Source organism: Neocloeon triangulifer, unplaced genomic scaffold, assembly GCF_031216515.1.
Source record: "Neocloeon triangulifer isolate White Clay Creek 2 clone unplaced genomic scaffold, ASM3121651v1 ptg000017l, whole genome shotgun sequence".
Classification (NCBI taxonomy): domain Eukaryota; kingdom Metazoa; phylum Arthropoda; class Insecta; order Ephemeroptera; family Baetidae; genus Neocloeon; species Neocloeon triangulifer.
The window spans coordinates 1,239,420-1,266,949 of record NW_026775559.1 but is presented as its reverse complement, the minus strand read 5'-3'; the positions used below and the strand labels follow the sequence as shown (position 1 = coordinate 1,266,949).

General features: G+C 39.0%; 6 protein-coding genes across 7 annotated transcripts in view; 2 read left to right on the top strand and 4 right to left on the bottom strand.

Annotated features, from left to right (window-relative positions):
• Positions 1–168: 168 nt before the first annotated feature.
• Positions 169–3,721, top strand: LOC132203573 (proton-coupled amino acid transporter-like protein CG1139). Of its 2 annotated transcripts, none has more exons than XM_059631434.1 (10): positions 169–353; positions 1,242–1,350; positions 1,404–1,526; positions 1,589–1,739; positions 1,795–1,919; positions 1,980–2,064; positions 2,143–2,415; positions 2,813–2,991; positions 3,049–3,248; positions 3,309–3,721. In XM_059631434.1, the coding sequence occupies exons 2-10, from the start codon at positions 1,256–1,258 to the stop codon at positions 3,581–3,583; spliced, it is 1,506 nt and encodes a 501-aa protein (XP_059487417.1). In that variant the 5' UTR covers positions 169–353; positions 1,242–1,255; the 3' UTR covers positions 3,584–3,721. The 2 variants fall into 2 exon arrangements, with proteins under 2 accessions (XP_059487417.1, XP_059487418.1); XM_059631435.1 differs by having other exon boundaries at positions 3,290–3,418.
• LOC132203570 (protein strawberry notch) lies at positions 3,695–10,938 on the bottom strand. The gene is made up of 17 exons (XM_059631430.1): positions 10,810–10,938; positions 8,971–9,058; positions 8,595–8,846; positions 8,301–8,540; positions 7,927–8,245; positions 7,644–7,875; positions 7,280–7,568; positions 6,960–7,227; positions 6,781–6,900; positions 6,553–6,725; positions 6,179–6,483; positions 5,920–6,126; positions 5,629–5,868; positions 4,762–5,409; positions 4,565–4,708; positions 4,197–4,506; positions 3,695–4,137 (listed from the first exon to the last, which is right to left on the bottom strand). The coding sequence occupies exons 1-17, from the start codon at positions 10,828–10,830 to the stop codon at positions 4,052–4,054; spliced, it is 3,942 nt and encodes a 1,313-aa protein (XP_059487413.1). The 5' UTR covers positions 10,831–10,938; the 3' UTR covers positions 3,695–4,051.
• A 284-nt stretch (positions 10,939–11,222) lies between these two features.
• LOC132203574 (geranylgeranyl transferase type-2 subunit beta) lies at positions 11,223–13,125 on the bottom strand. Its single transcript, XM_059631436.1, has 6 exons — positions 12,909–13,125; positions 12,606–12,713; positions 12,334–12,534; positions 12,110–12,271; positions 11,904–12,048; positions 11,223–11,847 (listed from the first exon to the last, which is right to left on the bottom strand). Exons 1-6 carry the CDS (start codon positions 12,909–12,911, stop codon positions 11,462–11,464), a joined length of 1,005 nt encoding a protein of 334 aa, XP_059487419.1. The 5' UTR covers positions 12,912–13,125; the 3' UTR covers positions 11,223–11,461.
• Positions 13,126–13,184: 59 nt separating this feature from the next.
• The window catches only part of LOC132203572 (histone H4 transcription factor-like), a 44,249-nt gene continuing 29,903 nt past the window's right edge, over positions 13,185–27,530 (top strand). Inside the window, exons 1-9 of the mRNA XM_059631432.1 lie at positions 13,185–13,228; positions 13,363–13,650; positions 13,707–13,846; positions 13,896–14,085; positions 14,134–14,280; positions 14,333–14,531; positions 14,590–14,719; positions 14,773–14,897; positions 14,956–15,339. Of these exons, the coding sequence (XP_059487415.1) occupies positions 13,368–13,650; positions 13,707–13,846; positions 13,896–14,085; positions 14,134–14,280; positions 14,333–14,531; positions 14,590–14,719; positions 14,773–14,897; positions 14,956–15,328 (1,587 nt within the window). The 5' untranslated portion in view covers positions 13,185–13,228; positions 13,363–13,367 and the 3' untranslated portion in view covers positions 15,329–15,339. The remainder of the gene's footprint in view (positions 13,229–13,362; positions 13,651–13,706; positions 13,847–13,895; positions 14,086–14,133; positions 14,281–14,332; positions 14,532–14,589; positions 14,720–14,772; positions 14,898–14,955; positions 15,340–27,530) is intronic.
• LOC132203577 (putative odorant-binding protein A10) lies at positions 15,435–17,031 on the bottom strand. The gene is made up of 3 exons (XM_059631439.1): positions 16,793–17,031; positions 15,916–16,132; positions 15,435–15,768 (listed from the first exon to the last, which is right to left on the bottom strand). Exons 1-3 carry the CDS (start codon positions 16,796–16,798, stop codon positions 15,626–15,628), a joined length of 366 nt encoding a protein of 121 aa, XP_059487422.1. The 5' UTR covers positions 16,799–17,031; the 3' UTR covers positions 15,435–15,625.
• Positions 18,780–26,477, bottom strand: LOC132203136 (calcium/calmodulin-dependent protein kinase type IV-like). The gene is made up of 9 exons (XM_059630667.1): positions 26,305–26,477; positions 23,149–23,221; positions 22,851–22,919; positions 22,336–22,491; positions 20,676–20,847; positions 20,217–20,292; positions 19,808–19,943; positions 19,608–19,751; positions 18,780–19,269 (listed from the first exon to the last, which is right to left on the bottom strand). The coding sequence occupies exons 1-9, from the start codon at positions 26,397–26,399 to the stop codon at positions 19,147–19,149; spliced, it is 1,044 nt and encodes a 347-aa protein (XP_059486650.1). The 5' UTR covers positions 26,400–26,477; the 3' UTR covers positions 18,780–19,146.

Genomic DNA, 27,530 nt, shown 5'->3' with positions numbered 1-27,530 from the left:
ATGAATAATTCAATTTTTTTTCTTCAGAAACCAGTTGCGAGAAGATGAAAAAAAAATACACCGCGCCCATTTGTTATGGTAAGTGCTATTTTTCAGGGCTTGGGCGAGCAGAGGATTAGTGGCCACATAAATCGTGAGGTGCCTCTCTTCTCGTCCGTTTCGCCAGCACCGTGCGCACCACTGCGATGACGCCGCGCCACGCGAAGACCGCCACCAATGTAACTCGCCCGAGGAGGAAACATAATGCTTTTATCGTGGAGGCTGACCAAGCCTGTAGCTCATTTGCAACTAATCCACCAAAGACGACACACACACCCGATACAAACCTTCTGTCGACGAGACCTACAAACCAGGTAATGTGTTTTCCTCCTGCATTGTTGCTTGCTATTTAATTACAAACACGCGCTCAACACTCAATATGTTTTCATCTTTGAAGCTGCTTCAAAGGTGCGTTTCATATTGATATTTTTATTGCATATGTATCGCATGTCAACAAGATTGATCGTGTAATTTAGAAACAATTGTAAACATGATTGATTTAATTCATCACAAAGTTTTTATTACCTATGACAACTGGGTGCAAAAATTGAGTTTTTTTTAATTTCTTATTTTAATTAAAATTAACACTATAATAAAAGTAAATTAATCCTAAATTTAATTTATATGGCATAATATCGATAATATTTTTTATAAAATTAATTATCATAATATATATAAAATTTGCCTATTATAGCAATTTTGCAGGAAATATAAAAAGTGACTTCTTTTTTGTATGTGCACAATTTTATCACATATCTCTGCGCTCTGTGGTTTGTGACATAACATCCGATAATAACTGCACCACTTGCATTATTATTATTTGCACAAAGTATAAGTTTCTGATTTCTAATGCAACCTTCTTTTGTCTGAGGACTGTTGAGCTTCGCTTTTATATTTATTAAAAAATTGCTAATATTTGGTAAAAGTTTATGGCGCTTAATTATAAAATTAACCGATTTTTTATTTGGGAAATGAATGAACAGTGTGAACAGTGTCCTCGCGTTTTTTATTTGTTCTGTAAAAGGTCAATGTCAAAGGACAATTTTTATCACATTATCATATAAAAAAACCGGTCTCGCCTTATTGCACACATGGCCAATTAAAACGATTGATAATATTATAAAAATCAGCTCATGTCATTTAAACTTTGCTCTTTTCGTCAAGCAAATGAAAAATCCCTCAAAAAATAAAATCTTTGCTAGATTGAGTTGCTGACATGGTGGTGGCCCAGTACAAAGTGACCTCTGACCCACAAGCCTCTTCGGAAGGGTTGGACGACATGCAAGTTACATCAACTGTCAGTGCAACTTTGTAAGTAAAAAATAATTGTGATTTAAAAATAATTGGTTTTAATATCAATCTAGGAGTGTTGAGGATGACGCATGCACGGTGCCCATGAAAAAGGATGGAAAGTTCACAGACACAAGCGACACCGAGTGCGGAGAGCCCATCGTCCAAATCCCTCACTCGATTAAAAACCCCACATCGTGAGTACAAAATTATTTATCTTTTATTTTAATAATATCGGTTAATTAAAATATGATAATAGTTGGTGTGAAACTCTGCTGCACTTGTTGCGTGGAAACGTCGGCTCGGGGGTGTTTGCGATGGGTGACGCTTTTCATCACGCTGGTCTCCTCGTCGCCCCAGTGTTGACCCTCTTGCTCGCGGTTGCTTGCGTCCACAGCCAACACATTCTGGTTTGAAAATAATTTTATCTAAAAGCAACACAATTTAATAATGAGATAATTCTAGCTGAAATGTGCAAGAGCTGTTTCAAGTAAATCGCCAACCAGCAAACCACCAGATTTTGCTGACACAGTGCACGAATGTTTTGAGGCGGGTCCACCAATTATCAGAAAAAGAGCAGGATTAGCAAAGTAATATTTCAATCTAAATTCTAATTAGAATATTTCAATTTATAAAAATTAATCTTCTAGAACGCTCGTAAATTTGTTTCTCTGCATCACCCAGCTCGGGTTCTGCTGCGTTTACTTTGTGTTCATTGCCAACAACATGAAACAAGTGGGTCTTTTAGAAATAATTACGCACATTAAATTTCTTAACCGCGTCTTTAAATACTTTCTTCGGACATCAAAATAGGTGATGGACGAGTACATCAGTCCGTTGGACGTGAGGGTATATATGGCGCTCGCGCTGCCACCCATTCTTTTCTCCTCATGGATCAGGAGCCTCAAGTACTTGGCGCCTGTGTCTGGTGTGGCAAATTTTCTCATGGCCATTGGTTTGGCTGTGACAATTTACTTTAGTTCGCAAGACCTCCCTTCCGTCGCAGAAAGAAAGGCTTTTGCAGGATGGACGGATTTGCCGCTTTTCTTTGGAACTGCAATTTATGCATTTGAAGGAATTGGCTTGGTAAGCGAATAACACACTGCGCATTTGAAATTAAGTGCGTTCAATTTACGAGATAGTTAAAACGTTACCCGCAGCAATTTTACTTATCCGTGTATATTTATTTAAGTGTGAAAAGAAAACAGCAGCATTTTTATGTATTGATAGATATTGTTACAAGGAAATCGAACCAAATAATAATGCCTCTTTACCTATTGTACAAAGTCTTAGATAAGAATATATAGGCATTGGAAAATTCCTATGACACACCGACACACCTATAGTGCTATAGTAAATGAGGATGATGTTGTTTGTGTTTGCCGCGATAATTAATTCAGGAAAGGAGCTCTAATTATAGCAGCTCCTTTCAAAAATTTCCACTGAGTCGGTTAAATATAACACTTATTTTGTTCTCCCCCAGGTTTTGCCTTTGCAGAACGAAATGAAGAAACCTAAAAAATTTGCAGCACCTGCCGGTGTGCTGAACATTGGAATGACCATGGTTACAATTCTATTCACTGCGATCGGATTCCTTGGCTACCTTAAATACGGTGAAGGAGTTGCGGGCAGTGTTACCCTCAACCTCCCGCAAGATAACATGTAATAAAAATTAAATTGGGGAAAAAGTGTTATTCTAAAATATGTTTTTTTTTTTAGTTTAGCCCAGGCTGTAAAACTGGCTGTGTCTGTCGCGATGATCCTGACGTACGCCCTGCAGTTTTACGTCCCCATTGAAATTCTGTGGCCTTCGGTGAGGCTCATGGTGTTTCCACAAGACGCAGACGAGCCTGCAAAAGCAGCAAAGCCCCGCGCATTTGCAGAGATTTTCTTCCGAACGGCACTTGTCCTCTTTACATGTAAGAATTATTATGCTAAAGTATGTTACACTTAACACTAGGACACGCTTTCAAATTCAGTCACGCTAGCTGAGTTGGTGCCACAGTTGGGCCTGGCGATTTCACTGGTTGGCGCGGTGAGCAGTTCTGCGTTGGCCCTCATGTTCCCACCGATTTGCGAGCTTGTTCTGGCATTTGCGAATCGTGACAAGAAAAAAGTTTCTGTGGGATTTATCATAAAAGACTCGGCGTTGATAATACTCGGCGTTTTGGGAACAGTGACCGGAACATACTGTAGTTTAAGAGACATTGTCCTTGCTATCACGCAGCCCGGACACATTTCCGGAGGCCACTGAGTGGGTCCAGCCACTTTTTGTGATTCCCACATTCCACCTCGCGGTCGACTCGACGATGTACAAATCATTTAATCGTACATATGTACGGTGATGGTTTTTGTAATAAAGCGCTTATTCATTGTGTTCCAAAGTTCAAAAGTCGAGACTCTCTCATCAAAATTTTAATAACCATTTCTTCCAAAATCACTCTTACCTTGGGTTATACTGATAGGAAAATTAAGGTAAGATGAGCCAAATTTCAAGAAAAAGAGATTTTTGGTCTATCAATGTCCAAATGAATAATTTATTTGTGACTGAAGCAAAATGAATTGTTAATTAATTTGATCGCTCTTTCTTAACGCATCAGTGGCTCTTACAAAAGGAATGAAAATGAGAATGCACAAGTGAGTGTTCGTGGAGCAGAAACCAACTGAGAAAACTAGAACTAGGGCTTTTAAACTGAAAATCACAGTCCGTGAGGCGTCACCTCTAGAAAGTCTGCTCCTCGGTCTTCTCCGAGTCTGAAGACAGCGATTCTTTCAATAGCTCGTAGCACGATGTTGGAATCAACGTTCCTGAAATTTTAACATTCTTGCAAAATTTGCTTTTTAGCACGCAAGATATAATTACTGACCGACAATTTTGAGTCCCTCGGCAGTGCGCAGGCGGATGACCTGCATTTTGGCGTTTGCCCTGTTGGTGAGCACGCCCTCAACCCGACTCCAAACAGCCAGTACAGATCCCGAAAGCACGTGGTATGTGCGCCTTCGGAGGCCAACCTCGCACTCTCCTCCAATTACGGCAGTGCGACAGTTGCCTCGCCAATATGCGTGGGAACAGATTTTCTCCGACGCTTGGTACTGCTGCTTCCATGATTCTTCTGCCTCTTCAGGAGAAGCCTTCTTGTACTTCTTCAGCAGCTCGCCCCTTGATTCTTGGCGCAGCTAAAAATCAGATACATTTTTTAAAAAAAAATTCGAATTTATAGGTTACAAAAATTACCTGCAGGCCCGTATTAGGTCGGTAAATTGTGAAAAGACTATCCTTTTTGTCTTTCTTATCTTTTTGTTTAGCCTGGTCTGCAATGGCTAAGATGGCAGTGTGTTTGTCATTGCGTACCTGATGGCTCAGGTAAAACCCTTCGTCCTGCAAATGCAATGGATTAAATTTTCATAATTAATTATAAAATTTATATTTACCTTATGAATGAGCAGCGCAGCTTTTTCCTGCACTTCCTCCCAAGACATGCCACGCTCGACGGAGACTGTGTGAAGCTCGGTGACAGCCTTTCCGGTAGCATGCGGCCTAAGGAAGGTGACAACTCGGACACGTTTGACGTGCTCTCCTCCAGCGCCCAAGTCCAAAATGCCAAGATCGTAACGGCCGGTTTTCTTGGCCTGCTGGACAATGGCAGCAAGTGTGTCTGTGAAGTACTGGAACAGACGGTTCTGAAGCTCGACGGGCATTCCGAGGATGCGGTTGAGGAACTTGCTCATGTTGTTGTAGTCCTTGTCCAGCGCCAGCATGCCTGGAGTGGCGTCTGAGCCTGTGATCAGGCCCACGCCGACCAGAGCGTCGGCAACGTCTTTGAAGAAATCACCATTGTAGTCTGATGGAGGCGGTACCAGTGGGGCTTCATAGCCCATGATAGCCTTCATGGTAGCCTCCAGGGCTGTCCGGCCGTACTTGTTGTCAATGTTGAAGCGGGACAGATCTCGGGACTCGGTGGCTCGACGATCACCGTGAGTCAGGGCGCCAAGACTCTCCAAACGTTTGGCCACAATTGACGCAAAGCGCCGCTCACCGGCAAGATCAGAGATCAGGAACACATACTCAGGTGCGTTGACCTTTAACACAGAAAAAATTTAGAATTTAAAAAAAATTGAAATATAAATTTCTTCCATTCCAGAAATTTATAAAAAAATGACACCTTACATTAAATTAATAATTATATTTTAATTGAATTGATGCATTTTTACTATGTAAGTGTGAAAAAAACATTACAAATTAAACTGCTGATATTTCAAAATATCTGTCTGAATTTGAAAAAAAGTATCACAATTCACCTGGTTACTGCGGTGGGTTCGTCCAAACTGCTGGATTGCGCGGTCAGCACTCCAGGGCAGCTCAAGTGTAATGTGAACTCGACGCCTTTGATTCTTTGCGCGTCTGTCGCTCTGAAGGGAAATACCACTGCTGGCTGCCTCAGAGATAATGGCCACATCTTTTTCGCCATCCATAAAACGCTGTTTCTCTGTTAAATTGAGCGTCTCCAGAGGCACATCAGCCTCTGACCTTGACTCATACTATACAATTTGATAAGAAACATTTCATAACAATTTTTATTTGCATCAAACCTGAATGGTGCCGTCCTCATTTTGAACAACTCGGCCTTTACGACCCGTCATCTCAGCCACGTTTTCTGGTCCTCCTAACTCGTCAATGAGCTGGTCAAGTGTGTTGGGGGGCAGTTTTTCTCCAAGACGCTCAATAGCCGCCAGCAGCTCATCTTTCATAGCACATGCACGCTCTATGGCATCTCTTGGCGGTGCCCATGGCTTGGCCTTATAATTATAATATAATTTTACAATTTTAGCTTTGCTAGTGAATTTCTACCTGGGTTGCTGATGGGTTAGCAGCTGCAGCAGACTGAGCTGCCTTCACTTTGGATGCAAGATGTTTGGCCACTTTGTCCTTGGGCTTCACGGCTTTGCGCTTCTTGACCCAGGGATCAGCGTCAGAGTCACTATCTTCGTCAAATGGATTGAAATCGTCAGAGTTAGATTCTTCTTCAGAGTGCTCTTCGCTCTCTGAATTCTCAGAAGATGTCATTTGGAACTCAGAGCCACTGCTGCGTACGTCACTGCCAGAATCAGAATCCATGCGAACTCTCTTGTTAGCTTTAGCGGCAGCTCGGCGGACTATTTCAAACAGAGGAGGAATTAAAACTTTTCCATCTAGATTAAAAAAAAAATAATAATAATAATTACGTGGCTTGCGTTTGTTGCCAGAGCTGGAACCAGCCTGTAGGTCATCAGGGTCTTCAACTGTTGCACCCCCGCCATTTGCTTCCTTAGGCGGGGCCTCTATTCCAAGCAGGCGCTGTATCCTATTCCTGTCCGGAGCTGGGAAATGTTTCTCAACTAATGTCTGCATCACACCCCTTTAAAATTGTTTGTTATTACGAGTGTCTAATTCTTAAAAAAATATTAACTTACTTTGCAGTGGAAACAAAATCAGAGAGTTCTCCATCATCTTTATCCAACTGCTCAAGGGTTCTTGCTTCTCCTGTACTTTGTAATCCGATAACTACACATTTTCCGTACTTGACGGCCTCTCTGAAAAATTTTTAAAATTAAAAAAAACTTTGTATTTCTAGCTATTGCTTCAAAATTACCTGGCAATCTGAACAGCATGCTTCACCTTGGCAGCAATACAGAGATACTTGAAGAAGCGCTGATGGGAAGACCAGAACTGACCCCACATTGTCTTCTTCATTCGCTGCTCTGCGTCCACCAGTTCAGCAGCGTCTTGGAACTTTCGCATTGCTTCAACCCAAAGTTTCACCGACTGGTCATACACCTGCATGAGCTCGTCAGTCAGTTTGACTTCATCGACCTTGAATGTGACACCGTGGAAGGAGAGCTGACGTGCTATGTACATGCCTGACAATTTTTCAGGGTTAATGGAATTCATAATTAACCAGTTAATTGTTACCTCTGAGCTTCATGTCCATGGCAACTATTTCCATTGCACCAACGCCTCTCTTTTCCACAGCATTTATGAAGTCGTTGAACTCTCTGAACGGACTGCCTTCACCCCACATGCCCAGGCGTACCATGTATGCCATGTTGCGGGGCTCCGATGCTCCTGTGGCTGATGCATAGACAACTCGGGCCTTTGGCAGGCGCTTCTGTATCTCGAGTACCGTCAAGCCTGTTTTGGTGGGCTTGGAAGAGCCTACAGGACAAAGGTTTTTGGCACGATGACATTCATCAAAAATGATCTAATCAAATGGGTCAAGGAATTAATCCATAAAATGCAAGCAGAAAAATGTCAAGCAATTGTTTGAAAAGGATACGCATCCATCAAAATCCTCGCCACACCACTGAATAAGTTGTTTCAGACGAGATTTGTATTTCCCACCTGTCTGGTTGGATTCACCAATTAGCGCAGAATAAGTGGAAAAAATAACACCCTTTTTGACGTTGTTATTTACTGGCGAAGAGATCTTGGCATATTTGAGTTTGTTGAGTGCATAAACATCAATCTTAGATGCACCAATGTCACGCAAATCTCGCTCGGAGTCGTACCTAAATTAGAGCAAAGATAGATAAAATAATAATAAAAATTTCTATTAGTACTTTAGATCGTTGGAAACTGAGATCCAGAGGGCTTTCTTTCTTCCTCGAAGATAATTTTCAAAGATGATTCCAGCGATAGTTCTTCCCTTACCAACTCCAGCACCATCACCAATTAGGAAACCTGCCCTTGAACCATCGGGCAGAAAGTGAGAATGCTGTTGAGAGGAATAAACAATGGCCTCTAGCTGCAGAGCCGAAAGAGACCCTGTCCTGATGGTTTCATCAGGGAGTTGCAACTCGTACCATACATCAGTAGGTGCTACTGATGACAAAGATGCTGTCTCGACTACAGGATCTGGGTGCTTTTTTCCTACTTTCACTGTAAAGCAAGGCAAGAAATTATTTTAATTTTTAAAAATTACCAAGAAAATTACATTTGGTTGGCATGTAATCTGCGTAGGTTTCAGCAACACCCATTTCTTCTTCCTCCTCGGCAGCTTCCTCTTCGTCCAGGGGCTCCTTGAGCTCCTGTTTTGGCCAGGCCTTTGGTCCCAGGGCCCCCCAGCCACCCATATTCATGAGCTGCTGCATCACTGAGCCATTAGGCAAATTTGACGCGGAGGCCATCAAGAATGGGTTAAACAGTGATTGACCTAGCGAGGCAAACTCCATGGCTGGAGTATAAAAAGGTCAGATTGCAATAGAATTATAGAAAAATATTATATTACGAAACAACTGAGCTGGGTTGAGACCTCCGAACATGCTTTGTGGGCCAAAGAGGCTTTGCGGATTTATTTGACCACCAAAGGGCATTTGTGGTGCCATGGGTAAAGCGCCGCCTGGTCCTGGCGGCATCTTTAGCATCTCATATGCTCCTGCAGCATGGTCTTTAGTCACCAAGCCTAACTTGGTACTTGCTGATCCACCATCGCCTTCTGGGGGCACTTCTGTTTTCAGGGCCTCTAGGTCTTTGCCGCCTCCTGGGGAAGTAGAAAATGCGTAAATTTTTAGTTCTTCGAGACGAAAACAAAATGACTTTTCAACTTCCATCAAGATGTGTAATTTCTACAAAAGTATTATTTGTGCAATTTAATACAAACAGACCTGGAACTTCAATCTTGTCTGGATCTTCATCAAAGTCGCTGTCTGATGAAGACTCTGATTCCATCTTGTAGGTGCTCTTTCGGGCCAACTGCAAAATTTCATTCATTACCAATTGTAACAACACTCATGCACCACCGTTTCCGCATAACGCTAAGGGCCCCCCGATTTTATTGATCGGCCGCCATTTCATGGCCAGCCCCCCTCATCGACCCCCATCAAAATACCTCAGGAAGTCATCAGGGCACTTAAATGTCACGACCTTTTAAGCCTTTCCCTGGAGTTCAGCCCGCAACCCCTGAACACCGGTTGAAAAAATTCCGCTACTGGCCATTCGAAAGAAAAAAATATAAAAAATATTCGGAAAATTATAAATCAAAAGAAATTGTCCAAAACGGAATTGAGTTTACTGGCCGAATTTTTAGACTTAGATTTTATTAGTATTAATGATGGAATATCTCAATCTGAGCCTTTTGTTGAGTCAAATGGATTCAAGCAAGGAATGAATTCGAGTCCCCTCCTCTTTAACATATATATCTATGATATTGTGAAAATATTTCAAACAATCGAAGGAGTAGACTTTTATTTCTATGCAGATGACATGGTGTTTATTAGTAACGATGTTAAGAAAATTGAAGCAGTCATGAACAAATTTGTAGAATATGCTAAAGAAAACTATTTGAAACCTAACTATTCAAAAACAAAAATGATGAAATTCACAACAGGAGGAAAGGGGAAATATGCAAAGGACGATAAAATAGTGATTGACGGCCATGAAATAGAATATGTAAAAAACTTCCCATACTTAGGAATTTACTTCCAAAGATCAGGTAGAGATTTCACTGAACATATTGCACGGAGAAAGGAAAATGCGCTAACTGCGATGAATATGTATGGAGATTTGAGAAAATTGTCTATTGATTGTGCGAAAAAATTGTTTAATTTGAAATTTGCCCCGATGGCCTCTTACGGTATTGAAATTATTTGGCAACATCTCAGGGAAAAAGATTTTGAAGAACTAGAAAAAGTGAAATCTCGATATTTTAAGATAGTAATGGGAGTTTCAAAATACAACAAAAACACCTATGTGTACAAATTAGTCGATGAGAAATTGTTTGTTACCGATTTGAAAGAAAAATACGATCTCCCGGAGACGGGTAATTATGTCAAGTTCCTTGAGAGCTATAATTCTGAACATGAAAATAGGTTTAATGTGAAATTCAATGACACGCCGGCAATGAGAAATGATGTATGGAAACAACCCTTGTTTGATAAAAGACATGTGTTTTGTCGCTTTGCCATGCACGGCTTTCATAATCAAATCTGTAGCAATAGTTCCGAGCGCCAACAGTGTTTCGAGGAAAGTGATTCATGCGTGTGTTTGCTATGCGGTGAGAAATGCACCCAATATCATCTGGCTGAGTGCAACCACCGAGTGCTTAGCATTAATGACTATTCTAAAAATAAGTGAAAAACTTTGGAAACCCTGTCGCGCAAACTGATAAAATAAATTGTGAATCTTAATTTTAACCTTCTAAGATGTAAGTTGAAAGTTGTACTCAATTGAGTTTTCAATAAAGACCATATATATTCGGAATTAGTAGACAAAAAGTTCATACTTTTTAAAAATTCGGAATAAAAATACAGTACCCAGACATATCCAACAATTTCGGAAGCCGGAAAATTTGCGGGGGCAACCCCCGAGGCTAATTCAACTTAGGTTATGAAGCAAATTTTTTCGAGAAGCTAACGCAACCCTTTTGGAGCTTACTTTTTCGTAAATTACCCGCTCTAGTCGCAGTTTTTGTGACTAGAGACAGTTGTTTAACTGGAAAAACTCACCGTGCGCTTGGGACGAGGCATTTTGGGCCGAATTCGATCCCAAGAAGCCGAAAATTGGCTGACCAAAGTTCCGAGCAAAGTGTTTTTTATTTATTTAGCACGCACGCCTGCCATCTTGCGGCCTTGTAGCCGGTGGGACCAATCAGCGCACGGCCCCTGAAGCTATTTAAAAATGAGCGGCGTTACCTTTAGACCAATCAGCGGTCGTCTTTGCATAGCATTAAAAAAAGTGCGGAAAATCCTCTCCTCCCAAGCAGACGCACTGGCAGCTTGCAAAATTGCATAATGCGCGCACGGCACGGCATGATTGACAGGATGTAGACTCATGACTCACACGTATTACATACTCTCAAAGCACAGGAAAAGCTAGATGCTTCAATTATCGTCTGTTAAAATCAATAAAATTGCAGTGAAACACCTTATTTCATACATTTATTTTTCATTATATATTCCATATATTCAATGAAATTTTAAAACTAAAAATTTGGTAATTATACAGATTCAGTATTTTTTTCTATTCTGAAATCCTTGGTTTATGTTTAAATTAATTTTCATTTATTTCAAATTGCCATTATATTTATATGGCAAATTTATTTTAGTGGTTCAAGCAGGCAAAAGCATTCATGCCACCAAAATTTTTATATTTTTCATTTCACGAAACAGTCAGTCTTTGAGGGTTCAGACCCAGTCTGTCTATGACCTTTCTGGGCATGCAGAAGGTGGGGTCAACAACTTCGAGGGTCGGCTCGCCTAACAGAGACAATGCTGCCAGTCCAAACAAAGTGTGGAACGGATCGGGCATGTTGCCTGGCCGGTCAGCAAAACCTCCTTCACTGTCTTGGCACGCAGAAATGAAGGTGCACAGTTTCTCTTTGTCAACCCAATGCAAGCGGCCAAGCATGCACAGCGACGCCAAGACCCACCAAGAGTAACAAACGTCCGGCAGTTTTTCTGGCCTACCATTCAATCCACCTGACGGGAGTTGTCGTTCACACAGCCACCAGCCAAGGGTGTCTGCGTCCACCAAGTCGAGGCGCCCTGGCAATTTATTTTAAATGAAATTTCAATTCTGTCAAAAGTTTTAAATTTCTTACCAACAACTGAAAAGTATCCAACACAGCAGTAAATAAGACCAGCGTGGCTTTCAGAGCCAGGCCTTGATCCAAATCCTCCATCAAAATTCATACAAGACGCAACAAAATTTGTTGCTTTTTCCAAATCGATTTCATGCAAACGCCCCTGAAAACACCAAAAGGAATTTTAATAAACTGCGCAAAAGAATAAAGAGGAAAATACTTACGATTAATGACAGGCTTGCAACTGCACAAAATGAAAACCTAGTGTCTTCCTCACCCCATTTATCCCCGACAAAACTGCCACTGGGTTGTTGCAACGATTTGATATAGCCAACCACTTTGTCTGCCTCCTGATCACTTAGTTTCTCATCGTAGATACTAAGTATCTATTTTAATTAAAAATAATGAGATTTTCTTCTCTTTAAAAAAAAAAGAAAACAAAAATTACTTGGAGAGCACTAAGTGTGTACAGGAGATGAGGATCGTGGCCAGGGCTAGAGCTGATACCTCCGCTTACTGGGTCCTGACAGGAACGCACAAATTCCAAAATTTCCTCCTTCTTCATTCTGTCCAGATCAGCCATCAAAGCCATCGCAGTCAGGCCCCAGTAAATGCCGGACATTCGTAAGTATTCGGTCATGCAATATTCCTGAAATGATTTTAAGATCCAATTTAGGGCTTTATTTTTTTTTTATAAATAATCAAACTAGATAAACATACATATTCCTCTTTGTTCTCCCCATAAGCTGCAATGTAATCCGAGTGAATCTTCAGCGTTAGCGGCTTTGCCTTAACACTGTCAAGGTTCACATCTTTAATAAGCGCGGCCTGAAATGAAATTCAAAGAAGAGTTAGATTATGACTGTAGTCTAAATCGTTATAAGATATTTGAGATTTAGTTAGCTATAAAAAGTTTAACCCTTCACTTATGTTCTGATAATAAACTTTGTATACATATACTTTGAAAAAGCAAAAGATTTAATAAAATAGAATTGTTTGATAATGGTTTTAAGGATGACCTACCATTATTGATATGTTTTTCTACTTGCTATATTAATTATTTCCCTTCACGTTGCACCTTGTTGATTTAAAAATTCTTCCAGGGCAAATTAAATGCTGAAATTTTTTTACAAAAATTAATTTTCGTTGTAAACGCAGGCCTAAAATTAAGATAATTAAAATTATGATGCGAGATTTCTGAGACTCGACTCTCGATCGAGCCACTCGAGGCAAGTTGAAACACAAAATACAAATGGGCGTGACTTTGTTGTTCTTCAGCAGCTGGCAGCGGTCTGGCATGGCATTGTGTCTGGCGGCAAAAACAGGCGACCGAATTTCCGCAGGTAAATTTTTGATAATTTTTCACTTACAATTTTGAGGTTCATGCACTCCAAATTCTGGTGAATTAATTAATCATTACACCTTTCCTATATGTAATATGGGTTTATATTTGGTCAAAAAAATATATATTTTTAAGGAAAAATGAAGCGCACTAGAAACATTGCTTTTGGGAACGATGACGATTCCGAAGACTTGGATGATCCATCAACTCATGACAGCAACCCAGGAACTTCCAGAGTTGAAAAAAGTATGCCAGAGTCGATGAAGAAGCTGTCAATAAAGATCAAGAAAGAAAATCTTAAACTAAGCTGCCGTTGGACTGAATGTGAATTTAGCATTGAAAGAAACCCATCAGAATTCATTCAGCACGTTGGACATCACATTGCCAACCTGAAAATTGTTTTTGATGATGAATTAAAGTCAAGTATAAATGGATTCATTTTTTAAATAATCCCTCTAACCATTTTATGTGTTTCTCAGACGTTTATAAATGCAGCTGGGGAAATTGTGTGGAAGAAATGAGAAGTGAAATTGAGGCCAAAGTCCACCTTTATTACCACGGAAGCCTGACAATTTCAATTGAAAATGGAGCAGCTATTCTGTCCCAAGAAGGATTTCCTGTAAGATTTAAAAAAATAAAATGCAAAAATTATAATGTAAATTCCGTAGCAATGCAAGAGACTCTCCTCAAATAAAGACTGCATCCCTCCTGATCTTGATTGCTCCGAGAAACTGAAATGCCTTTGGAACAAGTGCCACGAAGAGTTTCTTGACTCTTATGCCTTTTACAATCACGTCAAGTGCCACACAGCTGGGGCCATAAAAGGGAAAAAAGATGCTAATCCCTGCAGCTGGGAGTGTATGTTTTGTTTTAATAAATAGACAAAAATGTATACGTAATTTTCAGTATGCAAAAGAGCATTTAGAAGTCGGGCAGAATTAGATCGTCACATGCGATCTCACACCAAAGAAAAGGAGATTTTGTGCCCTACCTGTGGCACCAGCTTCACTGCCCTGACTGCATTATTTAACCACTGCATTAGGCAAAATGAAGGTTAGGTGCTTTTCATTATTGTACTGTATTTATTTTATTTAGTTTTTCACAGAAAAACCTCATGTGTGCCCCCACTGCAAAAGAGGGTATCCATCACAAAGTCTCCTGCAGAAGCACATCTTCAACCACATGAACAAATACAAGTGTCCTTTTTGTGAATACCTGAGCTCCTACCCCTCAAGAATTGCTGAACACATTATATTTCGTCACTTGCCTGACAGGTGCTTCAAGTGTGAATTCTGCACTTTCTCGTGAGTGTTGTTTTTGTACTTTTATAAAACAAAATAATAATCAAATGAGAAAATTTAGTGCCAAAACAAAAGCAAGTCTACGTCGACACCTGGATATTCATTTTACTTATGCTGTGAACCACTGCAAAATTGACGATTGTGAATTTTCATGTAGATCTTCACATGCCATGAAAACTCACAAGGCAAAGGTAAGTGTGCACAAACTTTCACCTCGCAATTATAAGCAAACTCTCCTTTCCAGAAACACAACATTGGAGTTATAATTAAGTATGGTTGCCATATTTGTGACAAGAAATTCAATAGGAAAAAGACTCTAATCAAACATGCCGAAAGTTTGCACGAACTCAAATTAGCTGACGACACAAAGTAAATATTTATTTATCTTTGCTAATTCAAATGTTGCACATTTTCAATACTTTTTTAGAGTTGTGATGAAAGAAGACAATACCTACTTCCTAGACCTGCACAAAGACCCTCCTTTCCAGTGCGAAGAGGAAAGCAACCACTCTGAAAATCCGCTCTACATCGCCTACGACCAGGTCGACGAAGAGGGCAATGTGACCTCAAAGGTTCTTGTGGGCGCCCAGCCCATGTCCTACATGCCCCAGGTGCTCACCCTGCCAAATGAGCAGGAAGGCGCCTTCAAACCGGAGCTGGCCACTCTAAAAGCAGTGCCCATCACCAACAACTACCCTCCCATGTTCATCTTCCAAAGCAGTCTGGACGCACTGCAGTCTAACAACGGGAGCGCCAACGCTTTTGAAATCATCACCCAAAATCCAGCCAATGCAGAGTAAACACAAAAGTGGTGAGTACAAACCCTTTTTAATTTGGTGTTTGGTGCGTAGATTATAAAACGGAAACATTTTAAGTATGGATTTTTCGGTTATAAGGAAACTCTGGTTCGTATTTTTCTTATATTTATTACTATCAGAGAGCAGCATAAATAGAGCACATCAAACCATAAATGCAGTGAGAGATTTTAAAATCGCGTTTTTTTTTCGAAAATGAAAAAATCTATTATGCTTAATGTAGTTGAGAATTTGTTGAGAGAAAATGAAATCAATTTTAATGAGATGGATTATGATTTCAAGTTACGTAGATCCAAACTGGCGAACAATTTTCGCCCATTCGGCAGGGTAGTTGCGCTGGATGTGAGAAACGACCATCTGAATTTGCCTCTTCTCCTGAGGAGTGCATTGGAAGCAAATGTTCTTGATAACAAGAGGAGCGAGAGCTGAAATAATAAAAATAAATAAGCGTTAGGTAACAAAAATTGATGAAGTAAATAAATTTTGAGACATTTATAAAAACGTGGTAATTTATTTACAATTTTCCGTTGTAAATTGTAAATCGCTTTAAATTTGAAAATCCATTTCAATACCTTTGAGTTTGCGGCCAACGGGGTCGCAGGGGACCTCTCCAAGGGTGCATTTAATTTGGCGGAGCATGTATCTTTTGTCCTTGATGGCGTTCTGAAGTGTTTGGTCGCTGAGGGAGGTGGGCGCAACTCCAGCAGGTGCGGAATCTGTTTCTTCGGCCGTCAGCCCCAGAACAAGCACCATCATGATGATTGAAAGACGCATCGCTAGTTTTGTGTACTGAAATCACACAATAGCGCCTAATTAGTTAAAGAGTAAACGCGGTTGATATTAAATTATTTTTTGACTATACATTTGTTATTAAAAAAGATTTTTATTTATTTATTTATTTATATTATTATTTTTATTATTTATATTAATATGATCATGAATTTCCATTTTCAGTATATAAATGAAAGTTGAAATCTATTACACAAATGCATCGTTCTGTAGCTTTTGAAGCGAGTAAAATGAGATTTACCTTTCATTACTTTTCTCTTAACCAATCAAAGTTTATATGTAGTTTTTCCTCATGCGGTTACATGGTACAAAACTGAATAGCATAATTCTAGAGCTACTTCTTCAAGGCAAACTTATAATGACTTGCACAAACAACAATAATAATCGTGTAAGGGCGTCGTGGTGTTTTGCAATCGTACATCTTAATAGTCGCCAGATTATAATACAACTATTTTAACATCTCGAAAGGTTGAACTCTCAATAGCAAGCCGAGAGCTTTGAAGTTGACGCGATTTCTTCTGCGCCGAATTATCAGAGCGTGCATTAAAAAAAAATATCAATAACTGTCGGCGCTTCCAAACTATTATTTCACATTCGGAACTGAAAAAAATTAATTCATGCACACGTAACTACTGAAGATGAGCCAAACGGCGGCCCTACCTGCATTGTGAATCGTTTGCTGTTGAGGACGTGCGCGTGTGCTGCAAGCAAAGTGCACCAAAGGACTAGCCGAAGGTGTTCACAGGTACGAGACTTTGTAGGTCGCGCGGCGAGCAGAGAAAGTGAGCCGATCGAGGGGGAAAGTAAATATACGCGCGTATACTCTTGTGTGACGCTGGATGGCCGGTGTCTCTCAGTCGGATGCGGCGCTCCTGACGCGCGCGATTGTGAAAGGCGCCTCGGTTATCCCGGCGTCTCCACTTCCGCCAACCGGCCCGGACCACTCGATAAAATGCCTGTCTCGAGATAGAGATGTTCTCCTGACCAGCGTCAGGGCCAGCCCGAGGGCCGACGCGACCTTCGAATTAGTCTCTGCGCTGAATTACTTAATATACTGTTTGCTTCCTATAAACGCGCCAAAAACTCATAAATCAAAAAATTTGCCATTGGAAGGAGTTTTTGGATTTGTATAGATGATGTTAAACCCGTTTGCTTAGTATAATATATACGCCCCTCCAATAGAAGCAAAATATTTACTATTATGCAAATTCTACCCGCATCAGATTTATATTTACCTTATGTTATATTACATTATGTTTCAAACATAGCTTTTTGGTTCTCACTGCGAAGGTCAAAATCGGATAAAAAAAAATTATATAAATAAAAAAATATAAATAAAAAAATTGGTGCTTCTCAGATACTTGAAATGAAAATTTTTTTTAACACGAGTTTTCCAGACCAATAAGAGTGCATCAAAACTTTTTGAAAGGAATTATATGTTGAAAATCCATTTTCAATTGAATTTTTTTTTACCAACAACAGAATGCGTAAAAAAGAAACAATTCTGTTAAGCTTACAGAAACAGAAATTGAAATAGTTATTTGTTTAGCAACCAAATAATTTAAAATCATAACTTATTATTTTAGTTTCAACATTTTTATATATTGAAATTCACATTTCAAGAATAATTAAATTTTTTTTATTTTTCTTATGAAGCCGTCAGACGTACTGGTGTCAACAATCGTATCGTTTGTGAAATTGCGAGCTGTGAAATCGGCAACTCTCGGGATTTCCAATTGATCCGGTTAGCGTTTCATGCTTGCATTATTTTGTGTCATGGTTGATGGTGAAAAACTACGCCTGTGAAATTTATTTTGCTCCTGGCAACTGTAATTGGCGTTTCCTCATTGTCGCTTTTTGATAATGACAGTGACTTTCTGGTTCCTGATCACAGACAGGACTTTTTTACTAATTCTCTAAAATTTCTGCATACATACAGATTATTAAATTTATATTTATCACCTAAAATAAACAAAGAACCTACTGTCATTGCCCTGAAAATGCATGCATATTTAACATCAAGATTTAACCATAGGATATTCTTAATTAGCTTCATAGCGTTCATACAGCGTTACAAACTTATTTATTTCACATTCAAGGGTCACCTTGAAACACTTAACGCACGATCAAAAGTAAATCTATAAAAAGCGTTAACGGTAAACTGTGATTAATTCCTAATTCCCCGCTAATATTAAGTCAATAAAACAAGTTAAGATAGATTTCATTTAAGGTTTTGGTCTGAACTCTGAATTTGTGTTTATTTGTGCAGTAATTTTTCTTCAATAAAAAAAAGATAGTCTAACTAATTGTAAGTTTGAAGCACAAAATTAATTGCTTATTGTTTTCTGGAGGTAATACTTTTCAAATGCGTATTTACTCAAAATTCCAGACAAAAATTACTCTTTTCAAATTATTATGAAAAAAATACAAACCTGGGTCTGAAGAAATTCTGACGAGGGGGTAGAGCGCGTGTAGCAACAAGCTCGGCTGATGCACCACTGCGGTGCATCAGTCTCGTGGAATGCATTTCGTGATGGGGAGGGTCTAACACACCTTTATCAAATTGCTTTGACCCCACTTACGTCCACACAGGTAAATTTCGGCCCTAACCGGATCAGGCAAAGGAGTGAGTTTTTGTTGTCAACCGCGATTTAAAAAAAAACCTTTCTCAGGAAGCTGGGCTTTAATGCACACACAAGATGTACACAATTTTTAGACAAAGCTTAGCTTATTAAATTTCTTCTCTCAAACATTTTTGTTTGTTTGTTAATATTTACACAAAATTTATCCTACAAGAAAATACACTTGCTTAAAATACATTTGAGGAATGCACCAGTTTGTAGCATACAAAAATCAAAGGAACACATCAGATACACATTTTACAGAAGAAAGTAAGTCGTTCCGCAATCGGGACTTTTCTCTCCCAGCCTCTTTCGGCCACATTTTCAAAGTCAAAAGCGCTGAATTTAAGCGGCAAATAAAATTTTAGAACGCCTAAAAAATTAAACCGGCGGTCAAGTGGATTTGGAAGATGCTGCCTCAGCAATATCCGAACTTTCCCCCTTCAGCCCCTTACGTGCCGCAGGCGACACAAGGAAGAGGGCGCGTTTCGTCGCCAACACTGCGTGCGTAGCCGCCTGAAATAACAATTCATTGGTTATAGAATGATTATTTAAGCCTGAATAAATATTCACAGAAGTTTTAAATGCTCAATAGGCGGCTAAAATAATTCAAATATGCAAATTTAAGGCACATTCTAGTATATTTCTTAATCATTATTCAAGAACGTTATTACATGCAAAAATTGTTCTTAAATTTGGACTTCTTCACTCTTTTCCGAATTAGGAGAAAAATAAAGGATTTTAATATCTACCATAAGAAATGCAAAATCTTTATTTTTAAGTCTTTGCAAAATAAATTATTTTCATCACTTGCATTACTTCCCAAAATTTTACTTTCTAAAAAGAAAACTCACCCTGAATTTTCTCCTTGCATTGAATTCGCGCAACTTCTTGATAGTCCGCGTCATGTGGAAGTCCAGTGGAGTGAGGCCCCTAATCCAAGGGTGTTTTGCAGCTTCAGTCGCCGTCGGACGCTTTGTAGGGTCCACTTGCAGCAACTTTTTACAATGAAATGTATCATTTTTCACTTAAAAATCAATCAAATTATTGTTACCTGAGTGATAAGATCTTTGGCACTGTCCGAAATGTCATCCCACCAAGGTGAACTGTATTCAAACGTGCCTTCGACCACTCTCCGACAAACGGCCAGTTCGCCAGCCTCGTCCCAGAATGGCTCAAACCCGCACAACCTGCAGAAAAGTTTGAAAGCTTTAAATTATCTCAAAACGCGTGTCCACTTTGCATATTTTCATCGCGGCAAATTTAGAACTTCCCACTCGGTCTAAAATTATGTTTTGGGGCCTTTGAGCAAGTCAGCCACTTAAAAGAGCACGCGGTTCAGAGGCGAATCGATAATGCGAGTGGCACGCTTGACACTTTGAATGCGAAACTGTCGTGATGTAATGATAATCAATTATGATTTGCGCGGCCGAGTGACGTGAGCGGCGTGCCGATTTTCTTACATAATGTACGCCACGACGCCCAAACTCCACAAGTCCACCGACGAGTCGTAATTCTTTTGCAAAAGCACTTCTGGCGCTGCAAATATAGAAAAAATGCAAATCAATTTTACAACAAATTGCCAACGCGCAGGCCATGGCGTTTCCCGAGATGAAAATCTGGTTTGTTATTACTTGATGATCATTTTATGCTGAATATGTTTGTTTTGAGCTTGAAAATTTGAACATAAAATAATTTTTTATTTGAAATTGTTTTGATATTATGTAAGGAGTTTTTTTTTAATTGGGAATCTCTTTGTTAAAAGCCTTATATCTTAATTAAAATTAATTTTAAAAATATAAATAAATTAGCTTTGAACGGTCTTTAATTTTTTTGTGATACTTTTTTTGTTTTAAAATTGTTTTATTAGAGATCTTGAATACTAAAAAAAACACTATGGAAGGAAATGAGAGTTTTGATACCGCAGTAGCCAACGGTACCGCACAGGGTGGTCATGCCAGGGTTGTTGTGTGTCACCACCATCTTGCTGAGGCCAAAGTCGGCCAGTTTGATTTTTGAGTCGTCGTCCTCCGTTTCGTACAAAAGATTTTCCGGTTTGATGTCCCGATGGACAACTCCATTAGCGTGCAGGTACTGAAATCAGATATAGACGTCACTCACCAATGCTTTTAATCCCGCTCGTTTTCTAGCTAGATCGATATTCTAAATAAAAATACAAGAGTGCAGAGGCCTCTGAAATTTCATGTGTCAGCTACAAACATAACAAATTATTCAAAGGGAGGCGTAATCTCTTGTTCTTTTTTTTATAATGCTTGCAGGAGGAGTGCGTTGTAATGTTCAAGCTCCATGTGGAATGATAAGTGCTTTTTGACATATTCAAGTTGGCTCATTGTCAGAAGGAGGAAAATCTTTTCGTACTTGAATTGACTGGCATTTTTTTATATAATTAAAATCCAATAAATTAGAGTAAATAATTATAGACCTAGAAAAATATATTTTTTTAAATAATTATTATTACTGTCATTTATTTGTCTACATTGCTAAAAATATAAAATTGTCAAATTCAATTTGAAAAAAGTTTAAGGCAAGGATTGGATCCAGGGAAATTATAATGCTTATTTTGAAAGGTCTAAATTTGAAATTGACTTTAAGCTAAAAAAATTAAAATTTTTGTGTAAAAATTTTGTTTGTAAGTCTTGTCCAATACTTATCACTTTTTTAACCAAATATGAATATGTTTTGAAAAGTAATTTCCTTAAATTATAAGAATTTGTCAGAAAAACCTCTTTTGAATTAAGTTAGTTTAAAAATGGCTAAATTTTGAATATTAATCATAAATAGAATTTATACTGTGAATCTCTAAAATATTTTAAGTTCTCTGCAAACCTTTAATTAATTTAAAAACTTTAAATTGTTAGAATAATGTAATTAAATTTAAATTAATTGCTTTAAAGGGCTAACACACGTTTAGAACTGAAACCCACTTGAGATTCTTTTATATTTATGCGTATGGCTTCCAACAATAGTAAAAAAATTATAACGAACATTATAGCTTCCAAAGTTTCCAGAGCGTCAAAACCACAAAAATTTCTACCGCTCGAGGAACTTCGGAAGTTAATAACGCCCAAGCCAGGTATAAAAGCATTGTGCATTTATAACAAATATTTAACATGAAAGGAAAAACCAACTAAAATAAAATGAGCCACTTGAATTGAATTTTAAACCAACAACAATAATAAATGGTTTAATTAAATTAATTTTTCACAGCTGTTAAAATATGAAGAACCTAAATTTGATATTAAATTTTGCACTTCCAAATAAAACGGCTCCATAATAAATTGCAGACAAATTTCACGCTGCTGCATCACAAGCCCTTAGGCGAAATTTGCCATAATTGGCAGTTTTATTCATAATTAATTGCTCCGCGCTCGTTAATGACGCTTAATCGTGGCGAAAAGTGCTGACATCACACAATTAAAATTCCTGCCCAAAAGAGATGGGCCCTTCGGGAACAATCTCTCTCGCACTCGAGCGCGCAAACGTGGCATTCCTCGCCTGACCCAGTTCGTCGCCTGGCCAAATGTCACGGCGTCAAATTTACACAAATTCAAAGAAGTGTACCTGGAGGGCGTCGAGGATCTGCCTGAGGGCGCACGCGGCGTCCTGCTCGCTGTAGTGGCCGCGCTCAACGATGCGCTCAAACATTTCGCCGCCGGTGACCAACTCGAGCACCAGTTGGATCTCGGTGCTCGTTTCAAACACCTCTCGCAGTCCGATCTGCACAAAATTTTACATAAATTATTATTCAAAAAGAAAAATGTGCGAATTTATTATTTATACTAGATCTTTTATGTAATCATATGTAATAAAGAAAAATTCCAATAATATGTAAAATTATTTACACAATTTAATAAAAATAACGAAATTAATTATTTCATTATTATAATTCGCTTAATGGCTGAAATTGGCTGAAATCAATTTGAAAAGAATTAAAATTAACAAGAGATTTTAATTCCTGCCATCAAATTTAAATTACTAAATTTAATCTTTAAGTGACGTCAGGTTTTATTTAATTTATGTGATGTAAGTAATGATTGAATACTTGTTCAATAATTTATTAGTTCAACGAGACTCACAATGTTGGGGTGACGTAGCTTTACCAAAACTCCGATCTCTGTTTGCGCAGCCCGCCGGTTGAGCCCTGACTGAAATTATTAATAATTTATTACATTTGGAGTTTGATTTATTCGCAAATGAGGATGTGCGTCATCAGAATTTAATAAAACATGCCGTTTGTTTGACTGCGTTGTGGCGCAACACCATAACAACTCTTAATAAATTTCTATTCAATTCAAAATTTCATTTATAATTGAATAAGGTGGAGTAATTAATTCATTAAATGGGGGCATTAGTCAAAAACTTCAAAATACTGACCTTGCGAAACACCTTGCAAGCCCATTCCGTCCGACCTTTGTGCAGGCACCTGTACACAATTGAAGATGCCCCCCTGCAAAGCAGACACGAAAACTAATCAATCTGAATTTATGAATTGCTTGTTTCAAAAAGCAAAGATTAATCACCGCCCGGCTAAAACTTTGAAGGTCGAACAAGGAAAGCCTAGTGCGCAAATTGAGACGTATGTTAATTTGTTTTACACTTCTAGGAATTGCGTTATATACCGGAGGCGAATTAAAATTTTATTATTCAAAGAGTGCCAATCAAGGGCATATCCAATTTATTCTATTCTTAGCGTGAAGAGGTGCAATAAAATAGCCGCTCGTTTGATCATCAGAGAGGTTGCATGACTAACGGGAGTGCATACACAGACCTCCCATTGTCTTAAATTGGAATATTACTGCTGCAGCCCCACGGCTCATTTTTTTTTTTGCTCGATCCACTCGAGACTGATCTAAATAATGCAGGGTGTTCTCAAAGAGCGTTTATTTGAGATAGAGTCTTTTCTTTTATGCGTCAAAAAGTGCCATGTGAATGAATGTGCGTCACGCCATTTATCGCGATACTTTTTTGTCCCTTGTGCAAAAGAGTGTCGCTCGGCGTGCGGTTTGGAAATTCAGGCTCTCCAAGCACCAAACCGACCACAGCCCACAGAGATGAAGAACATGATAAGTTGTGAATGGCGACCTGTCCCGAGTCAATTAAGCCCGCGCTCTCCTCCTTATCAGGCCAACATTTCGTGAATAAAACGAGGGCTATTCGAAAAACAGAGGTTGATGTTCAAACCGACTTTTCGTTTGTCCATCATTTACAATTTTTATACCTGGCCGGTGCGTAATTTAAGAGGCCTTTCTGCGCTTTAATTCTGCGTGCGTGAACAAATTTATCTCGCGGTGCCGTCGGCTCCTTTTTTACTTCGGCAATGAAGCAACAACAAGTCTGGGCTTTCTTTTTCCATTCAATTCGTCTTCCAGCACACTCATCCGGCGTGAATGCGCCTGATTTGTAATTCAATATGCAGACGCGGTCATTATAGGATCTTGAGATTAGAAATTGGCGTTTGCTCCAATGATCGTTTCTCACAGTCGGAGATCAGCTCGATGCGACTCAATGAAAATTTTCATGCTCCGTTTGGTCTGAACAACTTTTAATCAGTAAGCTCGTAAAAAAAAAACTAATCTTGTTCAAAATTAGTTCAACTATACAACTCTTGGTAATTGATTGATGATTTTGTTCTCATTGTCATCTATCAATAAGTGAATAATTATGTCTAATGATTTTAAATTAAATAATGGTGACTGCAAAGTTCTTATTTTTTTTAACATTTTGGTTCATGGCACTCCAAATTAAGCTTTTAGGCAATCCAGTGAAAATTAGATAGTCCGTTTTATATTGATTGAAATATTTGCATGCCATGGCTTTGCCTTTTTCAATATTATATTTTTCAAATTAAAAAGTTATCAATTAAATTCTTGGAGTATTTATAATTTATTGATTTGAATCATCTTCTTATCTGGCCCATAACTTAACTTTCAATTAAAACTGCAGAAGTGTCGGTAACAAAAATCTAAAATCTCCGTTTTCATTCGAGAGGAAGGAAAGTTCCAGGTTGCTTTGGCTGATATCACAAAACTATATCTAGTTCACTATGTGTTAACTGATGATGCTTTGATAATTGATAATTTACAGTCGTGTTTTGCCGCGGCAACAAGTGCATTGTCTCTGCACATGTAGATATATCTCTATGCAAAAGGCGTTGGAAATTCACCTATAGCGCGCAGCGGGCTCGAAATAAAAGTGTCAAGACAAGGTCTGCGGGTCGTAAATTAAGAGCTCTCTTGTTTTAATTGCGCCAAGGCTCAGTGTGCGCTCCTCATTCAACACTGGAATGCCTGCAGCATTTTCTTCTTCGGCAGGAAATCGCGCGCTTTGTGTTCGTTATGCAACCGGTGATTCTCGGAAGATCGAGCTTGCTAATATAAACAACTTTATATTCTTCCTCTCGAGTTATTTATTGCGCCCAGCCGGCAATCCCTATTTCGGAATCTGGGGCAATTAGAAAAATAAAATAAATATGACTTTGTCACATTAAGAGCAATTGAATTTGCGCTTGGAGATTAATTAGTGACGTTGAAGCGAGCGTTACTGCAAACGTGGATTGAATTATTTTCTAATTAACGCTGCGAGGCGCTTTCTTGCAACTTTTATTAATTAACTGCAAGGAAATGTTTTATTTATTTATATATAGAATTGATGCCTTGGCATTGTCTGATTTTATATCAACTCTCGCTTTTTCCAATAAAATGAAATAAATCGGCGTACTTTTGTACTCTAAGAAATATATTTTAACTTTTTATCCGGTGCAGTTGAAAAAAAATCAGTTAATATTTCCTAGCAAAAAATACGCGATTTGTTGTATTTGCAATTTTTTTTGCCGAATAAATTATCAAAAATATTATTGGTGCACAACCTGGCTCCTAAAAATTGTTTGTCATTCGAAATGATTGTTTTTCTAGGGTAAATATTGTGCCACACGTTTACTACAATGCGCCACAGCACTCCTTTGTTTACACTCGAAAAAGCACTCATCGGCAAAAAAGCACCCACTCTTCGCCTGCCAATCATCGAACACCTCCGCAAAAATTCGCAAGTGGATATACACACGCGGTAAAATTGTTATATATTCCATTCAAGGGGACACCGACACACACACCAAAAAAGCGACAGTAAAGTTTCTACTTCAAAACGGGACACCGAGTTGCTGCTCTGCTCAATATCAAAAACTTGTGGGGCTTTAAAGCTTTGCCAATCCCAATTAACCTTCAAACAGTGGCACCAGCAGCAACAGCAGTCAATCAATTGGACTTTCGCCGATGTAATTTAGAGTAAACAATGCAAGACGTAATATTTTGCCGGGCTTCTCCGTTTCCAAGACAATAAATAGGCGAATATTGCATCGGAAATTTTATGAGGTCATTCCTCCGCGTACAATATCAGTTTTGTAACGTTTTGATTGGCAATCCTTTTATCTCTAAAAACATTTGATAAGCTTGTGCATGTAGATTAACTTAGATAAAAAATCCGACATTCTTCTCAAATATTAATAAAAAAATGTAAAATTTATTTAAAATGTACCTTCCAACAATGTCCCCTAATTTGTACTCATTTTCGAGCAGTCTCTCTTTCTCGGCCTCGGCGATCCAGAAGACGTCGTCGTCCTGCTCGCTCATGCTGGTCGGTTGCCTACCCTTGAGGTGCAGGCCACCGTCTGTTGACGACTGAGGAGCCGCGGCTCCTCCGCTCTGCTTCGGATCCCCACGCGCACCGCCAGCGAGCGGGACGCCGAAACAGACCGCGCGCCGCGCCAGTGACGCAACCGTGGTGAACATCGACCCGGTCGCGTCCCTCAATGGACCTGCCTTTCGGCTCCCGCGATTCATACCCTTGCACCCACCGCACTGCACCAAATGCCACCCCTGCACTTGTGTGCTGGCGACCTCGATTCGGCCCCTCTTGCCACCGATACATACATATTATGCACTTAATTCAAATCCGCGACATGTGAACCGCGCGAATGCGGCGGCGCTCAAAGACTTTTCCTCCCTCAAAACAAACTACTCTTGAGGAACAGACGGGTGAACAAGAACAGCCACTTTTTCAATAAAAGTTTGCCCAACGAGGAGCATTAGGTCGGATTCGTTTCCCAACTTGCTTTTCCAACGCCAGGAGTTGCATTTGCCAACTTCTCTTATTAACTTCCTGCAAGGAAGTTTATTAATTCCAAATCTTTTTGTTGCTTATTTAGCAACACCAGAGACACAAATTTATCTTAATTGTTATATAACATTTACAATTTTCACATACAAAATACAATATAACTTTTTAATTTAATTTTTGTATTAATTAATAAATTTTATATATTTTATGAAAATTTATCGTAAAATCAATGCAATTTTATGTGAAGGGTGAGTTATAATTTTATTGAATAAACTTCTCACGTAAAAAAAATATAAATATTAAATTGCATACTAGACATAATTATACAAATTTGTGCTACAGGGCAGTCATTTGTCCTAACACTATTTTGTATGCACAATCGTAGTTTTGTTATTAAATAATTATTAATTTTTTATGACCTCTTTCTCTCTCTCTTTAATTTAAGAAAAATTTAGTACCTTCTATCCTGAAATTTTTGTAAAATTTACCATGCACGTTATGTTGCTAAAATTTGTGGAACGAGGACAAGTGCAGCTCTTTCCTTTTTCAAAGCAGTTCAACGGATTGAATTGCAAAGCAGAAATCTGCATCCAGCATCTCCGCAAAGGCTGGCCCATTTCCAAATGTTGCCGCACACTCATAAC

What these genes read in the sequence shown, in the direction of transcription:
- LOC132203577 (XM_059631439.1), bottom strand. An exon ending in CGTTGGCCGCAAACTCAAAG is followed by an intron (nt 15,769 to 15,915) that starts GTATTGAAATGG and finishes TTATTATTTCAG; the next exon opens with CTCTCGCTCCTCTTGTTATC.
- LOC132203570 (XM_059631430.1), bottom strand. Translation starts at nt 10,830, where the DNA reads ATGCCTCGTCCCAAGCGCACG. An exon ending in TCAGTTTCCAACGATCTAAA is followed by an intron (nt 7,876 to 7,926) that starts GTACTAATAGAA and finishes GCTCTAATTTAG; the next exon opens with GTACGACTCCGAGCGAGATT. An exon ending in CGAGGGACTCAAAATTGTCG is followed by an intron (nt 4,138 to 4,196) that starts GTCAGTAATTAT and finishes TTAAAATTTCAG; the next exon opens with GAACGTTGATTCCAACATCG.
- LOC132203136 (XM_059630667.1), bottom strand. Translation starts at nt 26,399, where the DNA reads ATGAGCGAGCAGGACGACGACGTCTTCTGGATCGCCGAGGCCGAGAAA. An exon ending in CTTGCAAGGTGTTTCGCAAG is followed by an intron (nt 22,920 to 23,148) that starts GTCAGTATTTTG and finishes TAATAATTTCAG; the next exon opens with TCAGGGCTCAACCGGCGGGC. An exon ending in AGATCCTCGACGCCCTCCAG is followed by an intron (nt 20,848 to 22,335) that starts GTACACTTCTTT and finishes ATCTGATTTCAG; the next exon opens with TACCTGCACGCTAATGGAGT.
- LOC132203573 (XM_059631434.1), top strand. Translation starts at nt 1,256, where the DNA reads ATGGTGGTGGCCCAGTACAAAGTGACCTCTGACCCACAAGCCTCTTCG. An exon ending in TCCACAGCCAACACATTCTG is followed by an intron (nt 1,740 to 1,794) that starts GTTTGAAAATAA and finishes AGATAATTCTAG; the next exon opens with CTGAAATGTGCAAGAGCTGT. An exon ending in AACCTCCCGCAAGATAACAT is followed by an intron (nt 2,992 to 3,048) that starts GTAATAAAAATT and finishes TTTTTTTTTTAG; the next exon opens with TTTAGCCCAGGCTGTAAAAC.
- LOC132203574 (XM_059631436.1), bottom strand. An exon ending in ACACACTTAGTGCTCTCCAA is followed by an intron (nt 12,272 to 12,333) that starts GTAATTTTTGTT and finishes TAATTAAAATAG; the next exon opens with ATACTTAGTATCTACGATGA. An exon ending in TGGATACTTTTCAGTTGTTG is followed by an intron (nt 11,848 to 11,903) that starts GTAAGAAATTTA and finishes ATAAATTGCCAG; the next exon opens with GGCGCCTCGACTTGGTGGAC.